This window comes from Nicotiana attenuata, chromosome 11 (assembly GCF_001879085.1).
Source record: "Nicotiana attenuata strain UT chromosome 11, NIATTr2, whole genome shotgun sequence".
Lineage (NCBI taxonomy): Eukaryota > Viridiplantae > Streptophyta > Magnoliopsida > Solanales > Solanaceae > Nicotiana > Nicotiana attenuata.
Genome location: NC_031999.1, coordinates 1,111,449 through 1,132,008, shown reverse-complemented (window position 1 = coordinate 1,132,008; position 20,560 = coordinate 1,111,449). Strand labels below are relative to the sequence as shown.

Genomic DNA, 20,560 nt, shown 5'->3' with positions numbered 1-20,560 from the left:
GCTCTGGAGTGCGAGTAGCAGGAGTCTGGGCTCCTCCTCCAGCCTGAGAGACGGCTGGTGCTACAGGAAGCAAACCTGCCCGGGTGACACTCTCCATAAGGCCCACTAGACGGACCAGAGCATCCTGAAGAACTGGGGTAGCAATAAACCCCTCTGGGACCTGAGTTGGGCCCACCGGAACTGATGGGGCCGGAACCTCATCGTCAAAATCAACCTGAGGCTCCGCTGCTGGTGCTGCTGCTCGGGGTTGAGCTCTGCCCCTACCGCAGCCTCTAGCACGGCCTCGCCCTATGCCCCTCGTAGGAGCTGCTGCTGGGGGCTCGGGCTGCTGGTCAGCAGATGAGAAAGCGCGCGTTCTAGGCATCTTCGAGAGAACAGAATAGAAATTCAATCAGCATTGAGAAACCAAACCGCACGACAGGAAAGGATATATGTGAAATTTTCCTAACTCTGTAGCCTTTGGGGGATAAATACAGACGTCTCCGTACCGATCCCTCAGACTCTACTAAGCTTGTCTGTGAATTGTGAGACCCATGTAACCTAGAGCTCTGATACCAACTTGTCACAACCCGGATTTCCCACCCTCGGGAGTTGTGATGGCGCCTACTAATATGAGCTAGGCAAGCCAAACCTTTAACTACTTACCTCATTATCCAATTATTTCTTTTTAACAATTATAAGGCAATAACGTGATAACAGCGAAAATTCAGATTTAAGCGGAGGACAACAATAAAATGTATGAAACCGAATCTATTACAAATACTTAAGCCTTAACCACCCAAAACCTGGTGTCACAGTGTCACAGACTGTCTAAGATTACTACATACAAATTCTGAAGGAATAACAGTACACTGTTTCTGAATATAAGGAAAATGAAACAGAGAATAGAGATAGAGGAGACGTCAGGGCATGCGGACGCCTGCAGGTCTACCTTGGATCTCCGCTTAGACTGAAGGTAGCCACCTGATCTATTGTCTGAAATCTACAGCACTGGCATCTGCACAAAAGAGTGCAGAGTGTAGTATCAGCACAACCGACCCCATGTGCTGGTAAGTGTCTAGCCTAACCTCAGCGAAGTAGTGACGAGGCTAGGACCAGACTACCACATAACCTGTGCAGTTCAAATATATACAGCGAAAAAGAAATACAGAAGTAAAAAAGTAAAGATGGGAGGGGGAAACATGCTTCGGGGAATAACAGGTAAAAACAGAATATCAAAAAATTTATAAAGGGATCAAAATCCAACCACTAACAAGAATAAGGAAACAAAAGCAGATTTCACTTTCTTTTCACATCTTGTTGCAGGCGTGCAACCCGATCCCATTTCCTGTATCTTGTGGCAGGCGTGCCACCCGCTCCCATTTCATTTATCTTGTGGTAGGCGTACCACCCGCTCCCATTTCATTATATCTTATGGTAGGCGTTCCACCCGCTCCCATTTTATTATATCTTGTGGTAGGCGTACCACCCGCTCCCATTTCATTATATCTTGTGGTAGGCGTACCACCCGCTCCCATTTCATTATATCTTGTGGTAGGCGTACCACCCACTCCCATTTACAAGCCAACAATAATCACAAGGAATCCCGGCAAGGGAACAATAATATCAAACAAACATCCCGGCAAGGGAACAATGATATCTCAATAATATCCCGGCAAGGGAACAATAATATCAAACAAACATCCCGGCAAGGGAACAATGATATCTCAACAATATCCCGGCAAGGGAACAATAATATCAAACAAACATCCCGGCAAGGGAACAATGATGATAATAACATGTGAGGCACAATAAACCACAACGGAGTCATAACAATTTATAACACAAGAGTCACGGGCATGCTTGACACCGACGTATAGATACTCGTCACCGTGCCTATACGTCGTACTCCACAATTAACACGTAGCAAATAGACACAACTCCTAATCCCTCAAGCTAAGCTTAGACCAAACACTTACCTCGATGCCGGGAACACAATTCACGATTCAACTATAGCTTTACCCCTTGATTCCATCACCAATTCGCTCGTATCTAGTCACAAGTTACTTAATTACATCAATAAACGCTAAATGAATCAATTCTAATGCATGAAGATGAGTTTCCTAAAGTTCTACCCAAAAGTCAAAAATCGCCCCCGGGCCCACATGGTCAAAACCCGAGGTTCGAACCAAAACCCGATTACCCATTCCCCCACGAACTCAAATATATAATTTGTTTGAAATCGGACCTCAAATCGAGGTCCAAATCCCCAATTTTTGAAAAACCTAGGTTCTACCCAAAACACCCAATTTCCCCCATGAAAATCATTGATTTTGAGTTGAAATCATGTTAAAATATGTTAAGGAGTGAAGAAAATGAGTTAGAAATCACTTACCAACGTTTTGGAGAAGAAAGGTTGTTTGAAAAATCGCCTCTTATGTTTTTGGGGTTCTAAAAATAAAAAATAACTGAAAATCCCGTCTAAATATACTACTCTCAGATGGCCTATGTGGACCGCACAAAATCAACTGCGGCCGCACAGCCCTTCATGTGTACTGCAGTGACATGCTTTAGTATTTTGGCCATAACTTTCTCTACATATGTCCAAATTGTAATTTCTTTACCTTTCTGAAAACTAGACACGAAGGGCTACAACTTTTATTTTGGAATCATCTCAAAATTCCTTGTAGATCAAAAGATATAGGCTTCTGAAGTCGGACCAGTGAACCTGTGCGGACCGCACAAAATCGAGTGCGGCCGCACAGCCACCAGTGCGGACAGCACAAAAATCAGTGCGGACCGCACTAGCAGGTTTAGAGATTTGCACTTCTTTGAACCTCCAATAGCCATGTTTTAAGGCTAAGACACCCGGAACCTACCCGAAACTCATCCGAGCCCTCGGGACTCCAAGCTAAATGTGCATACTAACTCACAGACATCATATGGACCTACTCGTGCGATCACATCATCAAAATAACATGTAAAATCATGAATTAAACCTCAAAACTCAACATTTTCATCAAGAACTCTCAAAGTTCATAACTCTTCAACTGGAAGTCCAACTCACGTCAAATAAACTCCGTTTTTTACCAAATTTCACAGTTATCTTTCAAATACCATAACAAGTTTGTACCGGACTCCGGAACCTAAATACGGGCCCGATAACAATGGTTTCAAACATTAATTCTTTTCTTTGTTTCTTAGATAATTTAGTAAAATAATTTCTTTCAAAAATTGATTTCTAAGGCTTGGAACCTCGGAATTCATCTCCGGGCATACGCCCAAGTCCCATATTTTACTGCGGACCTCCTGGGATCGTCGGAATACGGATCCGGGTCCGTTTTCTCAAAATGTTGACCAAAGTCAACCATAATCAAATTTTTAACACTAAAAATTTCTATTTCTCATATTTTCACATAGAAGGCTTTCCGGATATAGGTCCGGACCACGCACGTAAATCAAGGTGGGGTAAAAAGGAGGTTTTTAGGCCTTGGAATACTGAATTCTCTTGCAACACAAGTGATGACCTTTTGGGTCATCACAGTTTCTCGGCCATATGATGTAGGATTACTCAGTTCTATTTCTCAGTAGGGGTGGGAAGGTATATAAGTCAGTGGTAGTGTGACACAGTGGAACGACTGTTGTATATATCCTGTTAATACATGAAATAGAAAAGCAGCGGTTTTGAAATTTAAAATTAAGAAAGGAGTTAATAACTATGCAATTATGTCACCAAAAAAAATTGTCCTAGGAGAGGGTGAATTTAGCATCTGCACAAATAATGAATTACCTGAAGTGAGCATTTTGTAGATACATAAGGACCTATAGAATAGTGTGTTTTGTGGTGGCATAGAAGTTGAAAGGGCTTGAGTTGGAATTACTTTCATTCATTCCCGTATGGTGATATTCAAGCATGTCTAAGTATGTATCTAGTTATCTATTGAGATATTTGATAAAGACGTTAATGTTTATAATATAGTGATACATGTACATGCATCTTCATACATTTACCACCATGCTACGGCCGGTCGGGCAGTTACCACCGGTTGGGCAGTTATGTATCATTATTTACCACCGGTTGGGCAGTCATGCATATTCATTTACCACCGAGCTACAGCCGGTCGGGCAGTCATGCATTTACCATCGAGCTACGGGCGGTTGGGCAGTTACATATTTACCACCGAGCTACGGCCGGTCGGGCAGTCATACATTTACCACCGTGCGACGGCCGGTCGGGCAGTTACCACTAATCATTTGGGCAGTTAACGCCACGAGAATAATGTAATCAGAACTACTATATCGTAGTTTTATTTATACATACGAATGGGTTTTATTCTACATGTTGCGGCCCTCAGCGGCAAGTCAGAAGTTACATGTTGACTCTTATCTCTCCCCGAGATAGTACCTTATTATTATTACGTTTCATTTCTGCCTTACATACTCGATACATTCTTCGTACTGACATCCCTTTTCTTGGGGCGCTGTGTTTCATGCCACGCAGGTGTAGATAGGCGAGGTGAGGACTATCCACTGTAGGCTGCCTCCAGATATCAGCTTTTGGTTGGTGAGCTCCACATCTTCCTGGAGTATTGCCGAGTCACGTTCTATATATGCTACTTTATTTTATGAAGATGTTGGGGACCCTGTCCCGACTTATATATTATGATCATGTTTTCTTAGAGGTTTTGCAGACAGTGTCCTGTGTATAGCTTTAGGTATGACATGTCAACGGTCTTGTCGGCCCCTATGTATCTATATAAATTTTTTTGAATTAGATATGTGATTTAAGTTCTAATATTGTTAATTATATATATAAATGTGGCCTATCATGGCCGTGGCGAGTCTTATAGAAAAAATAGATAAGGTACGTGGCGCTCGGTTGAGTAGGCACCGGGTGCCCGTCGTGGCCCTCTAATTTGGGTCGTGCCAATATCATCACATCAGAACTAGAAAGAAAAACAATTGCAAGTAACACATTCACGTATAATATGTACTTATGATTGTAAGCACATGCTTTGTGACAATGGCTGAACAAGTATTGCTCTTAAGTAATAGAAGAATTATAGTAGTTTACTCCAGCAGAATAAAATGAACCATCACACCTTAATGTAGCGACTAATGAATGAAAATAGAAACCAAAAGCATTATTATTATTACTATTATTATTATTATTATTAATGTTAAAACAAAATAGGTTTTCTTGTACTATATGCAAGTGCAGAAACCCAAAAGGGAAAAATATTCATTCAAGTAAAAGAAAATGTTAGAAGCAGCGGGACAGATTGGAAATAGTTAGCACACAAATATGCATAAGACAACTTATATAACATATGTTTGGTTACCATGACATACATCATATCAACAATTAATTACTACTATGATTTTCACATATAGAACTTCGAAAATTTCATTCCATTCATGTGATATAAAAGATGTTATATCAATATGTGCTATGCAATACACGTGTAGTACGAAGCTGTGTGCACACGGGATATTAGAGGAATGACAAGTATAGATAATCATACCTTCTTACGTTTCATTACTTACCATATGTAGTTTCTCTTTACATCATCTAACCATGAGATGATATGTATGGCTTCTGATTGCAATCTTTTCGGATGTATACAATTGGGTTAGAGACTCGTGCTGATAACGTGTTATGAAATAAAAGCAATTTTGTAAAACTTGAACAAGAAATAGAGATAGAGAGAAGGAAGAGATTTTCTTATTTCTTCTTCAATTGAGTGGTCTTTCCATCTATTACAAGGCCTTTATATAGGCATGAAAAGTGAAGAAATATGTGATTAAGCATTTGAGATCATGGTATAACTCCATAAATATTATAGTAGTAAAAGTTATGGAGATAATGGAGAAGAGTAGTGAGGATTACTCCTTTGGTGGTTATGGACATCCACCATAATTCAAGATTTTATAACAGGAATAAACTTCTCAACTACTTCCATTAATAAATTTCAACTTCCTCAACTTTAGCCATTTTAAAGGTTAAAATATCATGGTATAGCCAGTTTTCACACTAGTCAATGAAAAATAGCCAGCGTTTATCAAGTCAATGAAAAATAGCCACTATTTTGCTGCAGTAGGGACCGGTCCAGTATAATATACGGGAGTTCTGGTGCATTTGTGTACGAACTCCAGCATATTATGCTGGATCGGTATACTTTGCTCGCTCCTGTAAAATTTGCGGGAGACTGGAGCACCAGTGCTCCAAACTCCAGTATATTATACTGGACAATTATACTTGCTGGAACTCCCGTAAAATTTGCGGGAGTTCCAGCATAATTATGCTTGAACTCCCGTAAAATTTGCGTTCCTGGAACTCCCGTAAAATTTGCGGGCGTATTTTTTCGGATTTTGAACAGTGTTTTCCCTCAGATTTAAAGTGGCTATATTTCGATGACTTTTGAAACTTGGCTATTTTTCAACGACCAGTGGTAAATCTGGCTATTTTTGAATTTCTCCCATTTTAAAGTGGGCTAAAATGCTCCCTATTTTTCAAGAATAGAATAGAAGAGTATAGCCATTAGCCATATTTATAACCTATTATTTCACCGCCAACGCCTTTTTAAGTAACTCTTGAGTCATGACCACACTAACACCAAATATCGTGGGCTAATTGGTAGTGAGTCAATTACAATTATAGAGGCTACTAACTTATACAAGTATAGTGATCAATATTAGGAAGTAGAAATTTACTTGTATTAAGAATTCTTTTTTTTTGGTAGAGTTTATTATACGACCTCCGGTCCATCTTACCAGTCTTTTATAAAGGTTATTGTATATTCCACCATTTGTCTCTCTTAAACGTCTCACTTGATATAAAGGATATTATTCTGCAACTATTGAAAGGGAGAAACCTTGCGAAATTAAAAGGATTAGTATTGGATTAAGTATGTTCCATTTGAGAACTGTTGCGTGTAGTATGATTTCACTAGGTTGTTGTTATTGTGTGTAGTATGATTTATCAATCTTAGGATTTGATGAACTTGGGACTCTGCGTTTGAATTGAAGTTTAGGAAGTAGATGGCTTAACCATTGGAAGTCCAAATCTTGAATTATTGGTGCCAAAATGTAAAGGGCTTGAAAATTGCATACACTGATATACTCCCTCCGTTTCATATTAAATGAGGTACTTTTCTTTTTAGTCTGTTCCAAAATAAATGATACATTTCTAAATTTGGAAATAATTCAACTTTAAGCTCCTCATTTTACCCATTTTACCCTTAATGAGAAGCTTTTATAACCACACAAAACTCATGGCCCCACAAAACTTTACCCCTTAAGCTTTTCAGACCACAAATTTCAAAAGTCTTTCTTTTTTTGCTTAAACTCCGTGCCGAGTCAAACTACCTCATTTAATTTGAAACGGAGGGAGTATATCGTAATTCTGGTTTTGTTGATTAATCAATCATAATTTAAGGCAATGCTTCTAAAAAATGAATGTGCTAAATTTTCATAGCTAAGGAGGTAAGATTTATGTCCCCTCCATCTTGTAATCTTTTTTAGATTTAATATATATGGTAGAAGTCTATGCCTAACCCGCGAAACCACAGCTCAGTATAGCCTAGGTGGTGATTTTTGGGTGGGAAATCATGATCAACAATTCCCAAGTTGTAAGTACCATTTGGCATGCCATAAAAGAAACTTCAATTTGCATGTTAACTAAGAGTTCATAGATTGGAAAACAAATAATGTAGAACATTTTCCCAAATATTGATACATATAGCAGTTTGGTAAAAGGTATTTGCAAGGTTAGACATATTGGTGCAGTAAAGGAGTTAGTTGATGACATGTAAAGTGAGAGAGTTGAGTTGGAACTTCAATGTATATTTGACATCTTAATTGATGAGTTTAAGTTATGTGCAATGATGCTGTAAATAATATCTTTATACGATAAGATTAACAATAACATATGAACTATTTATAACAAAACATATGAACTATTTATAACAATTATGATTTGATAACCAAAAAAGAATCGTTTAGACTATTTCAGGGTTGGCATTGTACAGGAAACTTGAAGTCTACAGGCCTTAATGGAAAAGAGAGGTTATATCTCGCTCTCTGTACATATATGAGACGCTAATTAATGGTTGCTTACCTTCCAATTTGAAGATGCATTATTACGGTTACTGATTCTTTCACAAACTCTGTATACAACAACAACCCAGTACAGTGAAATCCCAAACTCTATATGACATGTCAATTTCAGATTACTAAAGAGTAAAAGATGCCAACGCTCTAGAAGAGGTAAGTCTCACGCATAATTTATCTGATGCACTTCTTTCGTAAGTTCACAAAAAATAGAACAAAACTAGCAACGAGGAAAGCAAAGAAGCCACGAGGGAGGTGGGATGCAAGGCTTCAACTGCGTCAAGAGCTTGGAAGAAGACCATACTCAATAAACAGGCATTCTCTGGCATAATTTAATGCAGATGCACTTCCTATACACAGAGGTTATACCTCTTTCGAACGTTTAACCACAAAGCTAAAAACAAAAGATAAACATGCTAGTAAAGTCAGAGGAAAGAAAAGAGGCCACGGAGGAGGTGACAAGCAACTACATCAAGAGCATGAAAGAAAACCACACAATAAAATTATGGTGTGCTACCTAGACATTTCTTCTGGGAGGGTGGAGCCATTTATCAGCGCCCCGTGCTTTCCCAGGGTTGGAATACTGTTAGAGCGTTTCTTTATTCTAATGTTGCCAGAAGTTGGGACTCTCTTCTCATTCTTCTCTTTGAGAAAAGAAGTGTAGCTCCCAAGAGGTGGCTCCAAAATTATAGCACTCTTACTTCTGAAGGACTGATCGATGCTCTTCCTATACGTCTCAATACCTTCAGTTAGCTGCTCCCCTGAAACAGGTACGACCTTATTACTCAACTCCAACTTATTGTGTAGCTCTTCATTAACATCAGTCGTATAACCATCTTCTTCAATATCTTGCATGGCAAGATCATCATACTCCTCGTCTGATTTGGTAGATTCCTCATCCACTGAGCCTTCCTGTGTTCATAGCAACAAAGAAGTTGACTATTAAACAAGAAACAAAAGAGAATAAAATCCCCAGGAGCTACCTGAAAATAAAAAAAACTGGGTGCTTCAAATTCAATATTTGGAAACGAAACTGAAAGGCATGATGGTTCAGCAAGAAAGAGGATCTGAACATAGTCGCATATTCACTGTGCAAACCAAAATGTGTGATCTTATTAATTGGTTTAGACCTCCTCCCATCTAGAAATAACATGCTACCAACTATATCTAGCAGCTTCTTAATGACATTAAATATATGTCATTCCCACATACCTCATCGTCAACTTGTTTGGACCCATCATCACTAAGATCCTCATCACTGTCTCTTTCAAGTGGTTCGTCAACCTCTTCATCGCTACCATGCACTGATTGTTCCTCTTTGAGCTGTAATTAGGGTGAAAAACGTGAATGCATCAACTAACTACTCGAACTAAATGGACGATACAAAAAGATATATATATATATACACACACACACACACACACACAAAAGCTCCAAATTTCATCAACCAAAGGCGCCAAGACAGACTACATTAGTTTATGAGAGCTCGTCATGATTTCTAAGCATACCTCCTTTGCATGTCCTTCAGAAAACCTTGGTGAGCTGCAGCAAGACGAGTAGTACCTGCTGCCATTGTCTGTCAGCTCACCTCTTGATTCATCAACACTACTGGCATGACTCGTACCACCAACATCACTGGGCCAAGCACTGATCCCGAAATGGCCAAATTGCAGATTAATAGGTTCAGCCTTGCCAATCCGCAGTGGTCCATACATAGGGGTCCCTATTCCATTCGCAATGGAATGGTCCATATTAGGCTTCCCATCATTGCCCAATGTGTAAACTGGCCAAGCTTTTGCTACTGATCCATCATTATTCAGAAGAGCCATCAAGTGCCTAGAAGAACCTTGTCTTTGAATCAGTTGAAACATTCCCTTAGAGCTCACACAATTGGCAGCACACTGGTTCCTGTATTCCTCATCAATGAGTGCAACAGTATTTGTGACTGGATCATACAATTGCTCTCCTGTCTCACGCCTCCTTAAGCAGCCGAATACAGTGGCATGAATGGCTGCTACACTCTTATCAACATTGGTGTTGTTAATCTTTGGCACCAAATGTTTGTCGGCTCGGTTACAGAGATATTCTTGTATTGTCCGGATGTTCCGAATATATTTAACATACTTGTTTTTAGCAGGATCAAGTGTCATGTACTTTGCACGTACTGCAAACCTCTCTAAATGTTTTTCTTCATTTGCAATGTAAACCATAAAAGGTATGACTGAGGGGTGCTTCTTCATTAGTCCCATCTGCAGGTAAAAGAAAACATTAGAACCAAGTTAATCACCACTGGAAAGACCCCTCCAGATAAAAAGCGATATACACATTCTTTAAAATTAATTCTTACCACAAAATTAAGGCTCAAATGAACACCCTCCACGACAACTGATTCTTTCCGCTCTTCCCAGGCAGTGATTAGCCTATCAAGACTATCAATTACCATCTCACTCTGTGCCTTAAATCCTTCAACTGCCATTTCTCTGGCACTAATCAAATCAACAGCACTTGAAATCCCAACAGGCGGAGATTTTCCATTAGTTGGACCATTTACACCTTTTTGTATTGGAGGGGTTGAAATGCCAGCTAACTTCTTTGCCCTTTTTTTCACTTTTGCTTCAGAAACAGCTACTTGATCCAAATATTCCCCAGCATGGTAGGTTGAGGCCCAAAGCAAAGGGTTTTGCTTTTCATCTACAAAACTCCTCATCATATGTCGAATGGAGTCGGTGGACACAACAGTTGTTATGCCCAACCTGCTTCCCTGTAAACACAATTCGAGAAGGAAATCATACACACCTCATGTCCCAGTATATATGACAATCTTCCATTTCAGGAGATATTATAATGTTTTAACATCATTCCACCAAAGATATGTACTTATTTTATCATGCTTTCACAAATTTCAAGAATTCAAATTCATTTAAATTAAATCAAATTTGATCCTTTGATATGATATTTTCCTAATCAAACTAAAAAGTCCACTATTACTTAAATATTTTCTTCCATTACCACTCGTATAATACATAGGTCAGATCAATATCAATGTATCAATTCAAATTGAGCCACATAAATGGGACCCAGGGAGTAAATGACATGCCAAAATTAGGAGGTTAGTACATCAGCTAAGGCTATGAGAGAATCTATACCAGCAAAGCAGACAAGGTAGATTTGCCACAGCCACTAGTCCCACACAATAGCACGGTTACAGATTCTTTTCTCTCTCGGATCCTGAAACATACCAAACGAATTTGTGAAGAAAATACAGAACAAGGTACACTGAAGATAAATATCAGCACATGTGCACATCATCAGCTTCCTATATCAATCAACGACAAATGGGTAGGGCCATTATTCCCCTAATTTAACAAGTGACACTAAAATATAAGTAACCACAGATACATGAAACAGAAAAAATAAAGACAAATGACATTGGCGCCAGAGAAACACGTATTAGTTTAAAATACTAAGGAATAAACTTGATTAACACAATCCACAAGTACGCTGATTGAATTGTGATTAAAAAGTGATTCAGGAAACCTCCAAAGGCAACGATTACTCCCACAATTTGTAAATGAAGGATGTATTTCTACCAAGGAGATAGATCTTAATGCATTTCTTATTAAGTCATAGACAGTAAAAACCAGCATTTCAGTGACATTTTTACTAATTCAGACATCAATTCATTTTGAGGAGATGAGAAAATTACTAGCAAAGCCTGTCAGTGACCTCTGATGAGAAATGGCAGACTCATCTCATACTTGTTAAATTAACCAATAAATACATCATGGTCCCGCTAACGGAAAACAGAAATATCATATCAGTCACCCATTCAAATATATACACCATCAAAAAGGAAACTTTTACTTTGCTTATCTAACACCTTAGAGATTCTGCAAATATTCTTTTTAGTTGGGCCAAAGAATGATCAACATCTGAGAGAAGATCTTTTTTGCGTTTTCAAACGGTTGCATACTATTGAAGACATCACCATATCCTTTAGGGGAAAAGGAGGATTTGAAGCCCAGAACTTGCATTTAATTGGTAACTGGGCTACAAAACTACAATTCTCATACCCATCCCGGGGGGGGGGGGGTAGGGGGGGGGGGTTGTACTCATAGCAAAATACACCTAGTAATATTAACAGAGACTGCAGGAACTTACCTGCAAGCTAAAGTTAAGTCAGCCCTCTGGTTGGGGCCCATATACTTGTATTCGGTTAGAGCATCACAAACAACATCTAAAAACGTTTCTCTCTTGACAACCACTGTTGTGCGCCTTTTGTACAACTCAAATGGTTTACTCTCACTTCGATTGTCCCCTTTATCCAAGAATGCATCGATAAAGGCACTAGACTCTTTATGATGAAGGCCTTTCAAGTTATCCTGTCCCGCCTGCACTCTATCTGCTGATACCAACTTATCGCCCATGCATTCACTTCTCATCTTATCAAAAACTGTCCTGCTAATCTGTTCATGCAAAATAAGATTCAGTAATAGAAGTGCCTAAATTTTATATACTTTACGCGAAATTCGAAGTCACAAATGCAAAAGATCATCTAAAGAACAGCAGATAATGGACTTTTGGAATCTTATGAGGGATACTCTCATCAGCAGGGTTAAGACTTTCATTCTTGCCAATCCTTAAAAGAAGAATCTTACATGAGACTCATTGTCTTTTTAAGCAGATAGAAAAAAGTTAAAATGAAACTTCCTCAAGCATATAATCAGGAACACATTACGTGTGAGCTTAAAACAAAAGGGCATTAATTTAATTCTCTACCAAAACACAATCTTAAGGGAAAAAGAAATAAGCTTTTCGAAGACGACGAAAACGTCTTGTCGGTCGTTAATCTAACTGTCATACTTCATTAATCTAACTCGGGGGAAAAGTTCAACTTTATGAAGACGACAAAGAAAAATTGTCGGTTGTTAATCTGTCATACTTCACTAATCTAGCTAAGGAAAAAAATTCAACTTTAAGAAGACAACGGCTTAATATTGTTGGTCGTTAATCTAACAGTCATACTTCATAATCTAACTGCCATACTTCATTAATCTAACTGTCAAACTTCATTAATCTAACTGTCAAACTTCAATCTTGAAGATAAACCAGAAATACCTCTTCGTCAAAATTTCTAATCATAACTGATCAGTGAGTTATTGGCAGTCACAGAATTGAGGGAAAAAAACTGTTAACATTCCAACTATGCTTTCACCATATGCACAATTACTGAGCAACAATTATCAATGAGCATGTTCAACAGTAAATCGGATCATAACAACTGGCACTTTTTTTCCAAAATTAGGTACTTTTTTCAAATATTGAGTTATCCATATAATAAATCATCAAAAACGAGAAGAAATAATTAGTAGTACCTTAAAGGCATGTCGAGGTTTACATCCCATAAGTTGAAGAGTACTCTGCAGAACAGAACGCGTATATCTAAAAGAGTCTTTCTCTGGCTCTCCTACCACTATATACAATAGCTTTGTCACCTCTGTATTAGCCATTTTCTGCAACAACAGTAAAAACAAAAACCGAAAAACTTAATCTCCAAGCAAATAAATTAAACAATCTAAAGATCAACATGCATACTAAATTGTTAATTGTCTCCGTAACATTACCGATCATCAATTCCACCTTATATCGAAAAAATCAACAAAATCACACACATTATAACGATATTATAATGCCGGCTATTACTGCGATAAACGGAATATCGAAATTGAACCTGTTGGTGTTATTTCGTCGGCGGCGATAGGCGGCGGAGGCTGTGGTTTAGGGTTAGGAAACGGTGAGATTACTAGAGAGAGGAAATTGATGAAGAAGAAGAGAGCAATTTCCAACGCGATCTCGCCATTACATAACACGCCTTTGCTTTGCTGCTTTTTTCCACGAATCCAAGCACGAGTACATACACGAGTTCCCTTCTCGTGTCTATTTATAGTAATTAAAAATTCCCAGCCGGTTCTTTTCGGGTTGGTTTCGGGTCTAGTATCGGGGCACCGAGGAGATTGGGTGTTTATTACACGTGGGAGGGCACAGAAGTATGTTGTAATTATGGGAAAAGACAAAAGTGGATCTGAATATGAATAACAACCTTTGTCCTTGAATTACGAGGTAATTGTCAATTTGCGGATTGAGGATTGAACAAAAAGATATTGAAAAGGATATAAAGCAAAGGGGAAACATGAAAAGGACTTGTGAATAAATATTATGGGGAGAAAGGACCCAAAATAGCCCCTTAAGTTTGAGTTTTGATTTTAAACTCATCTTTGTCTTTTTTTTTTATCTCGAGAAAGATTAATAGTATTTTAATTATATAAACTTGGAGAACTTTTAATCTAACTCTAATTAACCTATAAAAGTTTGTGAAAATTGGCAAAGTATGTTGCATTCCTAAAACAAAAACAAAAAAAAATAGATAACGTTTTTCCTCTCTGTATATCTTATGTTCTAATTTAATAGACTTAAAAGTTAGCAGAAATCGCCCACGTGCAAAACATATAATTTCATTTTTAGAAGAAAAAAAAAGGGCGAATCTTCGTCTCTCTGTATTTTCTATCCTAATTTAAGAAACGCAATATGACATCTTTGAAGAAAATGACAAAGTTTAAATGCGGCTTTGTCTTGAAATATTGATTTTTCTAGACACGAGTCAATAACACTTTTTAGAATTTTAAAATTGAATTTTATAATTTGTCTTAATTGAATTGTAAAAATTAACGTATTGTCGACGTGTAACTAATGTTTTTATTCCGACAAAAAAGGTTTGACCATCTAATACGCTATTGCCATGATTCCATTGTCTTTATTCTTAAAAGAATTTTAGCGTTTCAACCATATTAAATTGTAATACTTTGGCTTTAATTGAGGCGCAAATATTAGCATATTAGTTGTTCACTTGCAAAGAATATTTCATTCCCATAACAAATCAAAAAGGCTTCATCGTCGAATATAATATGTCCTGATTCGGATCGTTCTTATTCTTATTTGAAGATTAACTAGTTTCTATGTACGTGCGTTGCACGTATATCTTTAGTCAACGTAATACTTAAATTTGAAATGATTAAATAATGTTTAAACTTGCAAAAATAAATTAATTAAGTTAGTTAAATGCTTCTGTTGTTGTAGTTACCGTTTCATGTTTAATACTCTATTCTCAATATTGATATACCTCTTGAAAATGCAACATAAAGTTGTTCGGATAGAAAACATGTCGCCGCAAGTATACTACATTGAGAATCGTATGAGTATTTGTTGTTGAAAAAACAAATATACTTATTTTCAAATAAATATAAAAGGATATCCACTTTTTAGAGTAGAAAGTTGAATTATTGGAATACACATGTTTGGAGCCATATTGGTTCAATATGCATGTGTCACATATTTTGCTAAAATCTTTTTTTTTTTTTTTGGGTCGAACAAAAAAGATTTTATTTATCACTTATCAAAACTTACATCTCAGAAATACAATTAGACTTCTCTTTTTTTTTTTTGGTAATTCAAATATTATTAATTCAAGACAACAAATTACATGAATATATGGCTAACTCGGCCAGTATCAATCATTACTTCTTATTCCTTCTATACTCCTTATTCCTATTTGCCTAGTTTACATGGTAGACTTCTATTTTCCCCCTTCCTATACAAACTTGTATTGTAGGACATCCTTGAGTTTACCTACAGCTCTAATATTACAAATGTAGATAATTTCTCTCACAATGCTTTGCCTATCTCTATACATCTTCTCAAAAACTCTATGATTTCTTTCCACCCATATGCTATACACTGTTTCAGCTAGAACCATTCTCATCAGTTGCCCTTCAGTTGTTTTCTTCTTTGCTTTCCCCATGAACCAACATAGTAACTGGTTCCATGTAGTAGCTGGAACCGGAATTTGTAGCCATTTGAATATGTCATACCATAGTTCCATGACAATAGAACAATTATAGAACAGATGATGATGGTGCTCTGGTTGACATTTACAGAATACACAAGTAGTATCCACGTTCATGTTCCATTTGCTCAGTCTGTCAGCCGTTAGCATCCTTTCTTGTATGATCAGCCACATAGAAAATATAGCTTTGGGTCTAGCTAAGTTGTTGAACATGACTGCTTTCCACTCTACCTTGTCTAATATTCCCAGTTGATGTAAGTATATCTGCCTGATGATACTGCCTTTGCTCCCTTGGTTTCTATTCTGAAGATTTGGCCCTTTGATAGTCAGAATTTTTTGAACCATCCAGCTAGCTTGTTTTGGCTCCTTGATACTCAATATAGGCTGCCCTTTTATATAGTACATATGCACCCATTTGATCCACAATCTATCATTTTTTGAAGCTAGGTCCCATTGTAGTTTGAGAATAGCTGCTTTGTTCCATTGTTTCAGGTTTATGATATTTAAGCCCCCAGCACTCTTTGGTCTGCATACTCTCTCCCAGGAGATCAGTGCTCGTTTGGTTATTTCATTTGTCCCTAACCACATAAAACTCCTACAATAGGCTTCAATAGTTTTGATCACCTTGGTTGGAATCAAGAACATTTGGGACCAATAGGATTGGATACCAAACAGTACAGCTTTTATAAGTTGGATTCTTCCTGCATATGATAATTTCTTTGCAGTCCAGGATGAAATTCTTGCTACAATCTTTTCAATCAAGGGTTGCCATTGAATTACCTTCATTTTCCTAGTAGTTAGAGGGAATCCTAGGTATTTGAAATGTAATTCACCTCTTATTCACCTCTTATATAGTCCAACTGCTGCAAGATGTCTTCCTGTTCTGTGTCTGTTACCCCACCAAAGCAAACTGAGCTTTTACTTAGATTAGCTTGGAGACCTGAGGCTGCAGAGAAAACCTCAAAGCATTGTTTCAGCATTGTCACAGACTGCTTATCCCCCTTAGCAAATAATAACAGGTCATCTGCAAAACTCAAGTGAGTAATGCCTAGTTTTTTGCACTTTGGGTGGAAGCTGAATTGTTTCTTGTCCTTCAGTTCTTTCAGTAGCCTACTGAAGTATTCCATGGCTATAGCAAATAGGAAGGGTGACATTGGATCACCTTGTCTGAGACCTTTTTGCTGCAATTAGACTTCTCTAATTGTCCCTTCTATCACTTATATACAATCCTCAACTATACATTTTCTCTATAAAGTTTTTCTATCCAATCTTTCTCTCTGCTTGTGCGTCTTCTCCTCAATGCTTCAAGTGCTTTATGGTTGCAATCTTGCTTTATCTGACTGCATAGCTTCCCAGGTCGTATCACCTTATGTTCCCAGAGTGCCAAGTTCCTTGCTCTCCATATGTTATAAACTACAGCTGCTAGTATGGCCAACACAATTGCCCTGCATATTTTCCCTTTAACTTGTCTAGTTATTCTTCTGCCTAACCCTCGCAGCTCCATATTCCTGATGTCTATGTTTAACCATCTCAGAGTGTCTTCCATGCACCTCCTTGCAAGTGGACATTCAAAGAACAAATGAGCAATTGTTTCTTCTGCAGCTCCACATATCTCACATAAGCCGTCTTTGCTAATTCTCATATGTTTCAGTCTATCTTTCGTCAAGAGTTTGTTATGTGCTACTAACCAACAGATTAGGCTCTGTTTAGGCATGTTCATCTTATTCCATACCCACCCTCGCCAAGGCCAGTCCTCCATAGCCCCTTTCTTCCAGCTATAGCCACTACTTAGCGTATAAACTCCACTAGTAGTTAGCGAGTGATTCTGTGTGTATCCATCAACAAACTTATCTCTTATTGTACAAATTTTCCTCCAGTACCAGCTACAATCTATAGGAGGTTTGTACTGCCACCAGTCTCTCCCTTTTAAGTAAATATGATTTACCCATCTGACCCACATATTATCTGTTTTGGCTGCTATGTTCCAGACATACTTTGCTATAGCTGCTTCATTCCAGGCAGCAGTATCATGTACCCCTAAAATCTAAAATCTTTGTACGATTACTTAAACTCCCATTTTCCTCATCTAACAGGATATAAAGAACACAACTATTATGGCCTTTGTATAAATTGTATAGATACTTTACTATTTTTATACTCCTGGAGCAAGTTTCTGTATTAAAGTTGCAATTGTATCTAGTTAGTAAAGAAGGATTATATGGCTCAACTCATTTGGTTACTCATTTTCATGCTGAGGAACATTTGTAATTTTCCCATCACTTCTTCCCCTATAAACAATGTACAATTGTACATCATTTTGTTACATTAATTTATTATTACATACCGGAGGATGGTAACTCTTACATTGTTCATCCTTCATCTATGGACGTATTTCACAAATTAATCTCACTTTGATTTTGAGGTAACATAGCAGTTACAAAGTAGCCCTATAATGCTAAATCCCGTGAGTTAATTAATTATTTTATGAAATTTGAATGACCTATCACTTTTTAATTTACACTTGCTTCAAAAGTACCTATAACTTATTACAAATAATCTTCCATATTAGGTATCACCATTCACAATACTTTGCCGTATTTCTAACCGAATGAATCCCTTCCTTATCTTTAGCTAGATCTGTCACTAAATGCACAAATATAGCTGCAAACTATAGACTGAGAAGAACATATATTTTTTTCTCTAAAAAGAGTAAAAACTTATTAAAACCATATAGTCTTGTAGAGTTGGCTTCCAAGAAATTCAAAAATCTCTAACAACTCAGAACTCCACAACCTAAATTAAAGAGGAAAGCATATAGAATTGATAGTAGCTTACTGAAGATTCAAATAGCAATTTGCTTTTGTTGATTCTTGCACCTAATGATTTTGGTGAGTTCGTCCAGACGGTTCGGCGTAGCATAAATATATATCATAAAATAGGACTATTGTGAATTCGATGGTTTTATGGCATCCATCGTCCCTTAAAGGATTAGTCTATAGATATTATCCATTCGTTTACTTTATTGCGAAAATAGTCTTCTTGAGTTATATGTGCTGCAATTATTTTTCTTCGCCAAGAACACACCTAGAACATCATAGTTTTTCAATTTTGGAAACTTGAACTTCTTGTCTTTGGTGAAAATTAAAAGTTAGTGATTGGTTATTGTTAAAATTATTTCAGTGTTGATAATTTGTATTTAAGTTTTTAGTTTAAACATTGATTTAGTGATTTGCTTTTAAAATCTCAAAACTTTATTATTGTTCCCATAAGAAATTCTTTTATAAGTAAAATAAGTTACTAATTTTGTTTCAAAGTCCTAATATTAGTATATGAGATAGTAATCAGTACACCTTAGAGCTTGATTTATAGTCGACCTTAGAGCTTGATTTATAGTCGAAGTTTCAACAAATTAAATTGTGAATCACTATTTCTATCCGATATGAATTACTTGTTTGAAAGAATCATTTAATTTTTTTAAAGAGTCTAAAATTTAATGAATTTCAGGATTATGCCTTTCTGTCTTTTGACTAAAGAAAACTACGATTTTCGAGGTATCAACTCCTAGCTATCTCCTGAAATATTTTTTTGTATAGTAAAATTAGTATACAAGAGAATCCTTCCAAATAATATCCTAACATCTAAAGCAAACTTTTTATAAAAAAAATATCGAGCTAATACGACTTGCAAACTTTTAACGCTAGATTTATTAGAACTCAATATTTATATCTAAAGAATGAATACAAGATTTATGTGATTTAAACATATATTTATTATTTAATACAATTAAGTAATATGTGCTCTCACTTCAATATACAACATCCATATATGATATATCTCACTTTTGTATAACTACTTCCATGCTCTATCGATTTGCACCTTTTCATGAATTCTTCCAATATATATGAACATATAGCTGCAATTATAGAACTTTTTTGAGGACTTTTTACCGTACAATATATGTATGGATTACAAACATAGTCGAAAATAATATTTTAGATCAAACCTATTTACATAATCTCGCCATCACATCTATTCAGAGAGTTTATAGCTAGATTATAGATTAATCAAAACTTTTGCTTTAAGAAATGCAGTTAACTGAAGAAACTAATAAAACTAATGCAAATAGTTGTAATTAGTGTAAAAAAATAAGAAGCAAACAATTTAATTGGCGTTGTAACTAATGCTTAATACAATTAATTCCTGAACAAATAATAATATGTAGCCGCTCTTTATTTTGAAACTAAAATACAAAGGTAGAATCTATTAGAACTCTAATTTTCTTCTGTTTACCGAAATAGTCTATATATTTCATAATTATTATGTAATTTTGTGATTATCAATACTAACATAAAATATTTTCGTCTCCTTTTGTGAACTAATAGAAAATCTAACATGTTCCTAAAGATATTAGGTTTACATGCTAACTTGTAGTATTATATATATAATGCCCGAAAATAATTATACTAATAGGATTCCTAACGTTTAGCATTATGTCCTAAAACTAATATGATTACAAGGCTAATATCTAGAATTCTGATTACGTCCTTTTACTGTGAGTTATTATGCTTA

General features: G+C 36.7%; 2 protein-coding genes across 2 annotated transcripts; both read right to left on the bottom strand.

Annotated features, from left to right (window-relative positions):
• Positions 8,240 to 14,007, bottom strand: LOC109234006 (P-loop NTPase domain-containing protein LPA1 homolog 2-like). The gene is made up of 8 exons (XM_019399824.1): positions 13,823 to 14,007; positions 13,467 to 13,604; positions 12,253 to 12,557; positions 11,238 to 11,319; positions 10,439 to 10,852; positions 9,600 to 10,340; positions 9,304 to 9,414; positions 8,240 to 9,003 (listed from the first exon to the last, which is right to left on the bottom strand). The coding sequence occupies exons 2-8, from the start codon at positions 13,599 to 13,601 to the stop codon at positions 8,605 to 8,607; spliced, it is 2,187 nt and encodes a 728-aa protein (XP_019255369.1). The 5' UTR covers positions 13,602 to 13,604; positions 13,823 to 14,007; the 3' UTR covers positions 8,240 to 8,604.
• On the bottom strand, positions 13,791 to 17,118 carry LOC109234640. The gene is made up of 3 exons (XM_019400709.1): positions 16,836 to 17,118; positions 15,747 to 16,692; positions 13,791 to 14,028 (listed from the first exon to the last, which is right to left on the bottom strand). Exons 1-3 carry the CDS (start codon positions 17,116 to 17,118, stop codon positions 13,791 to 13,793), a joined length of 1,467 nt encoding a protein of 488 aa, XP_019256254.1.

Excerpts from the sequence above, each read along its gene's own strand:
- LOC109234640 (XM_019400709.1), bottom strand. The coding sequence starts at position 17,118 with ATGGAATACTTCAGTAGGCTACTGAAAGAACTGAAGGACAAGAAACAA. Across the intron at positions 16,693-16,835 it reads GCAGTTGGACTATATAAGAG|GAAGAATCCAACTTATAAAA; the intron begins GTGAATAAGAGG and ends TATCATATGCAG. Across the intron at positions 14,029-15,746 it reads AAGGATGTCCTACAATACAA|ACACGAGAAGGGAACTCGTG; the intron begins GTTTGTATAGGA and ends TACTATAAATAG.
- LOC109234006 (XM_019399824.1), bottom strand. The coding sequence starts at position 13,601 with ATGGCTAATACAGAGGTGACAAAGCTATTGTATATAGTGGTAGGAGAG. Across the intron at positions 12,558-13,466 it reads AACCTCGACATGCCTTTAAG|ATTAGCAGGACAGTTTTTGA; the intron begins GTACTACTAATT and ends TTGCATGAACAG. Across the intron at positions 9,415-9,599 it reads CTGAAGGACATGCAAAGGAG|CTCAAAGAGGAACAATCAGT; the intron begins GTATGCTTAGAA and ends CCCTAATTACAG.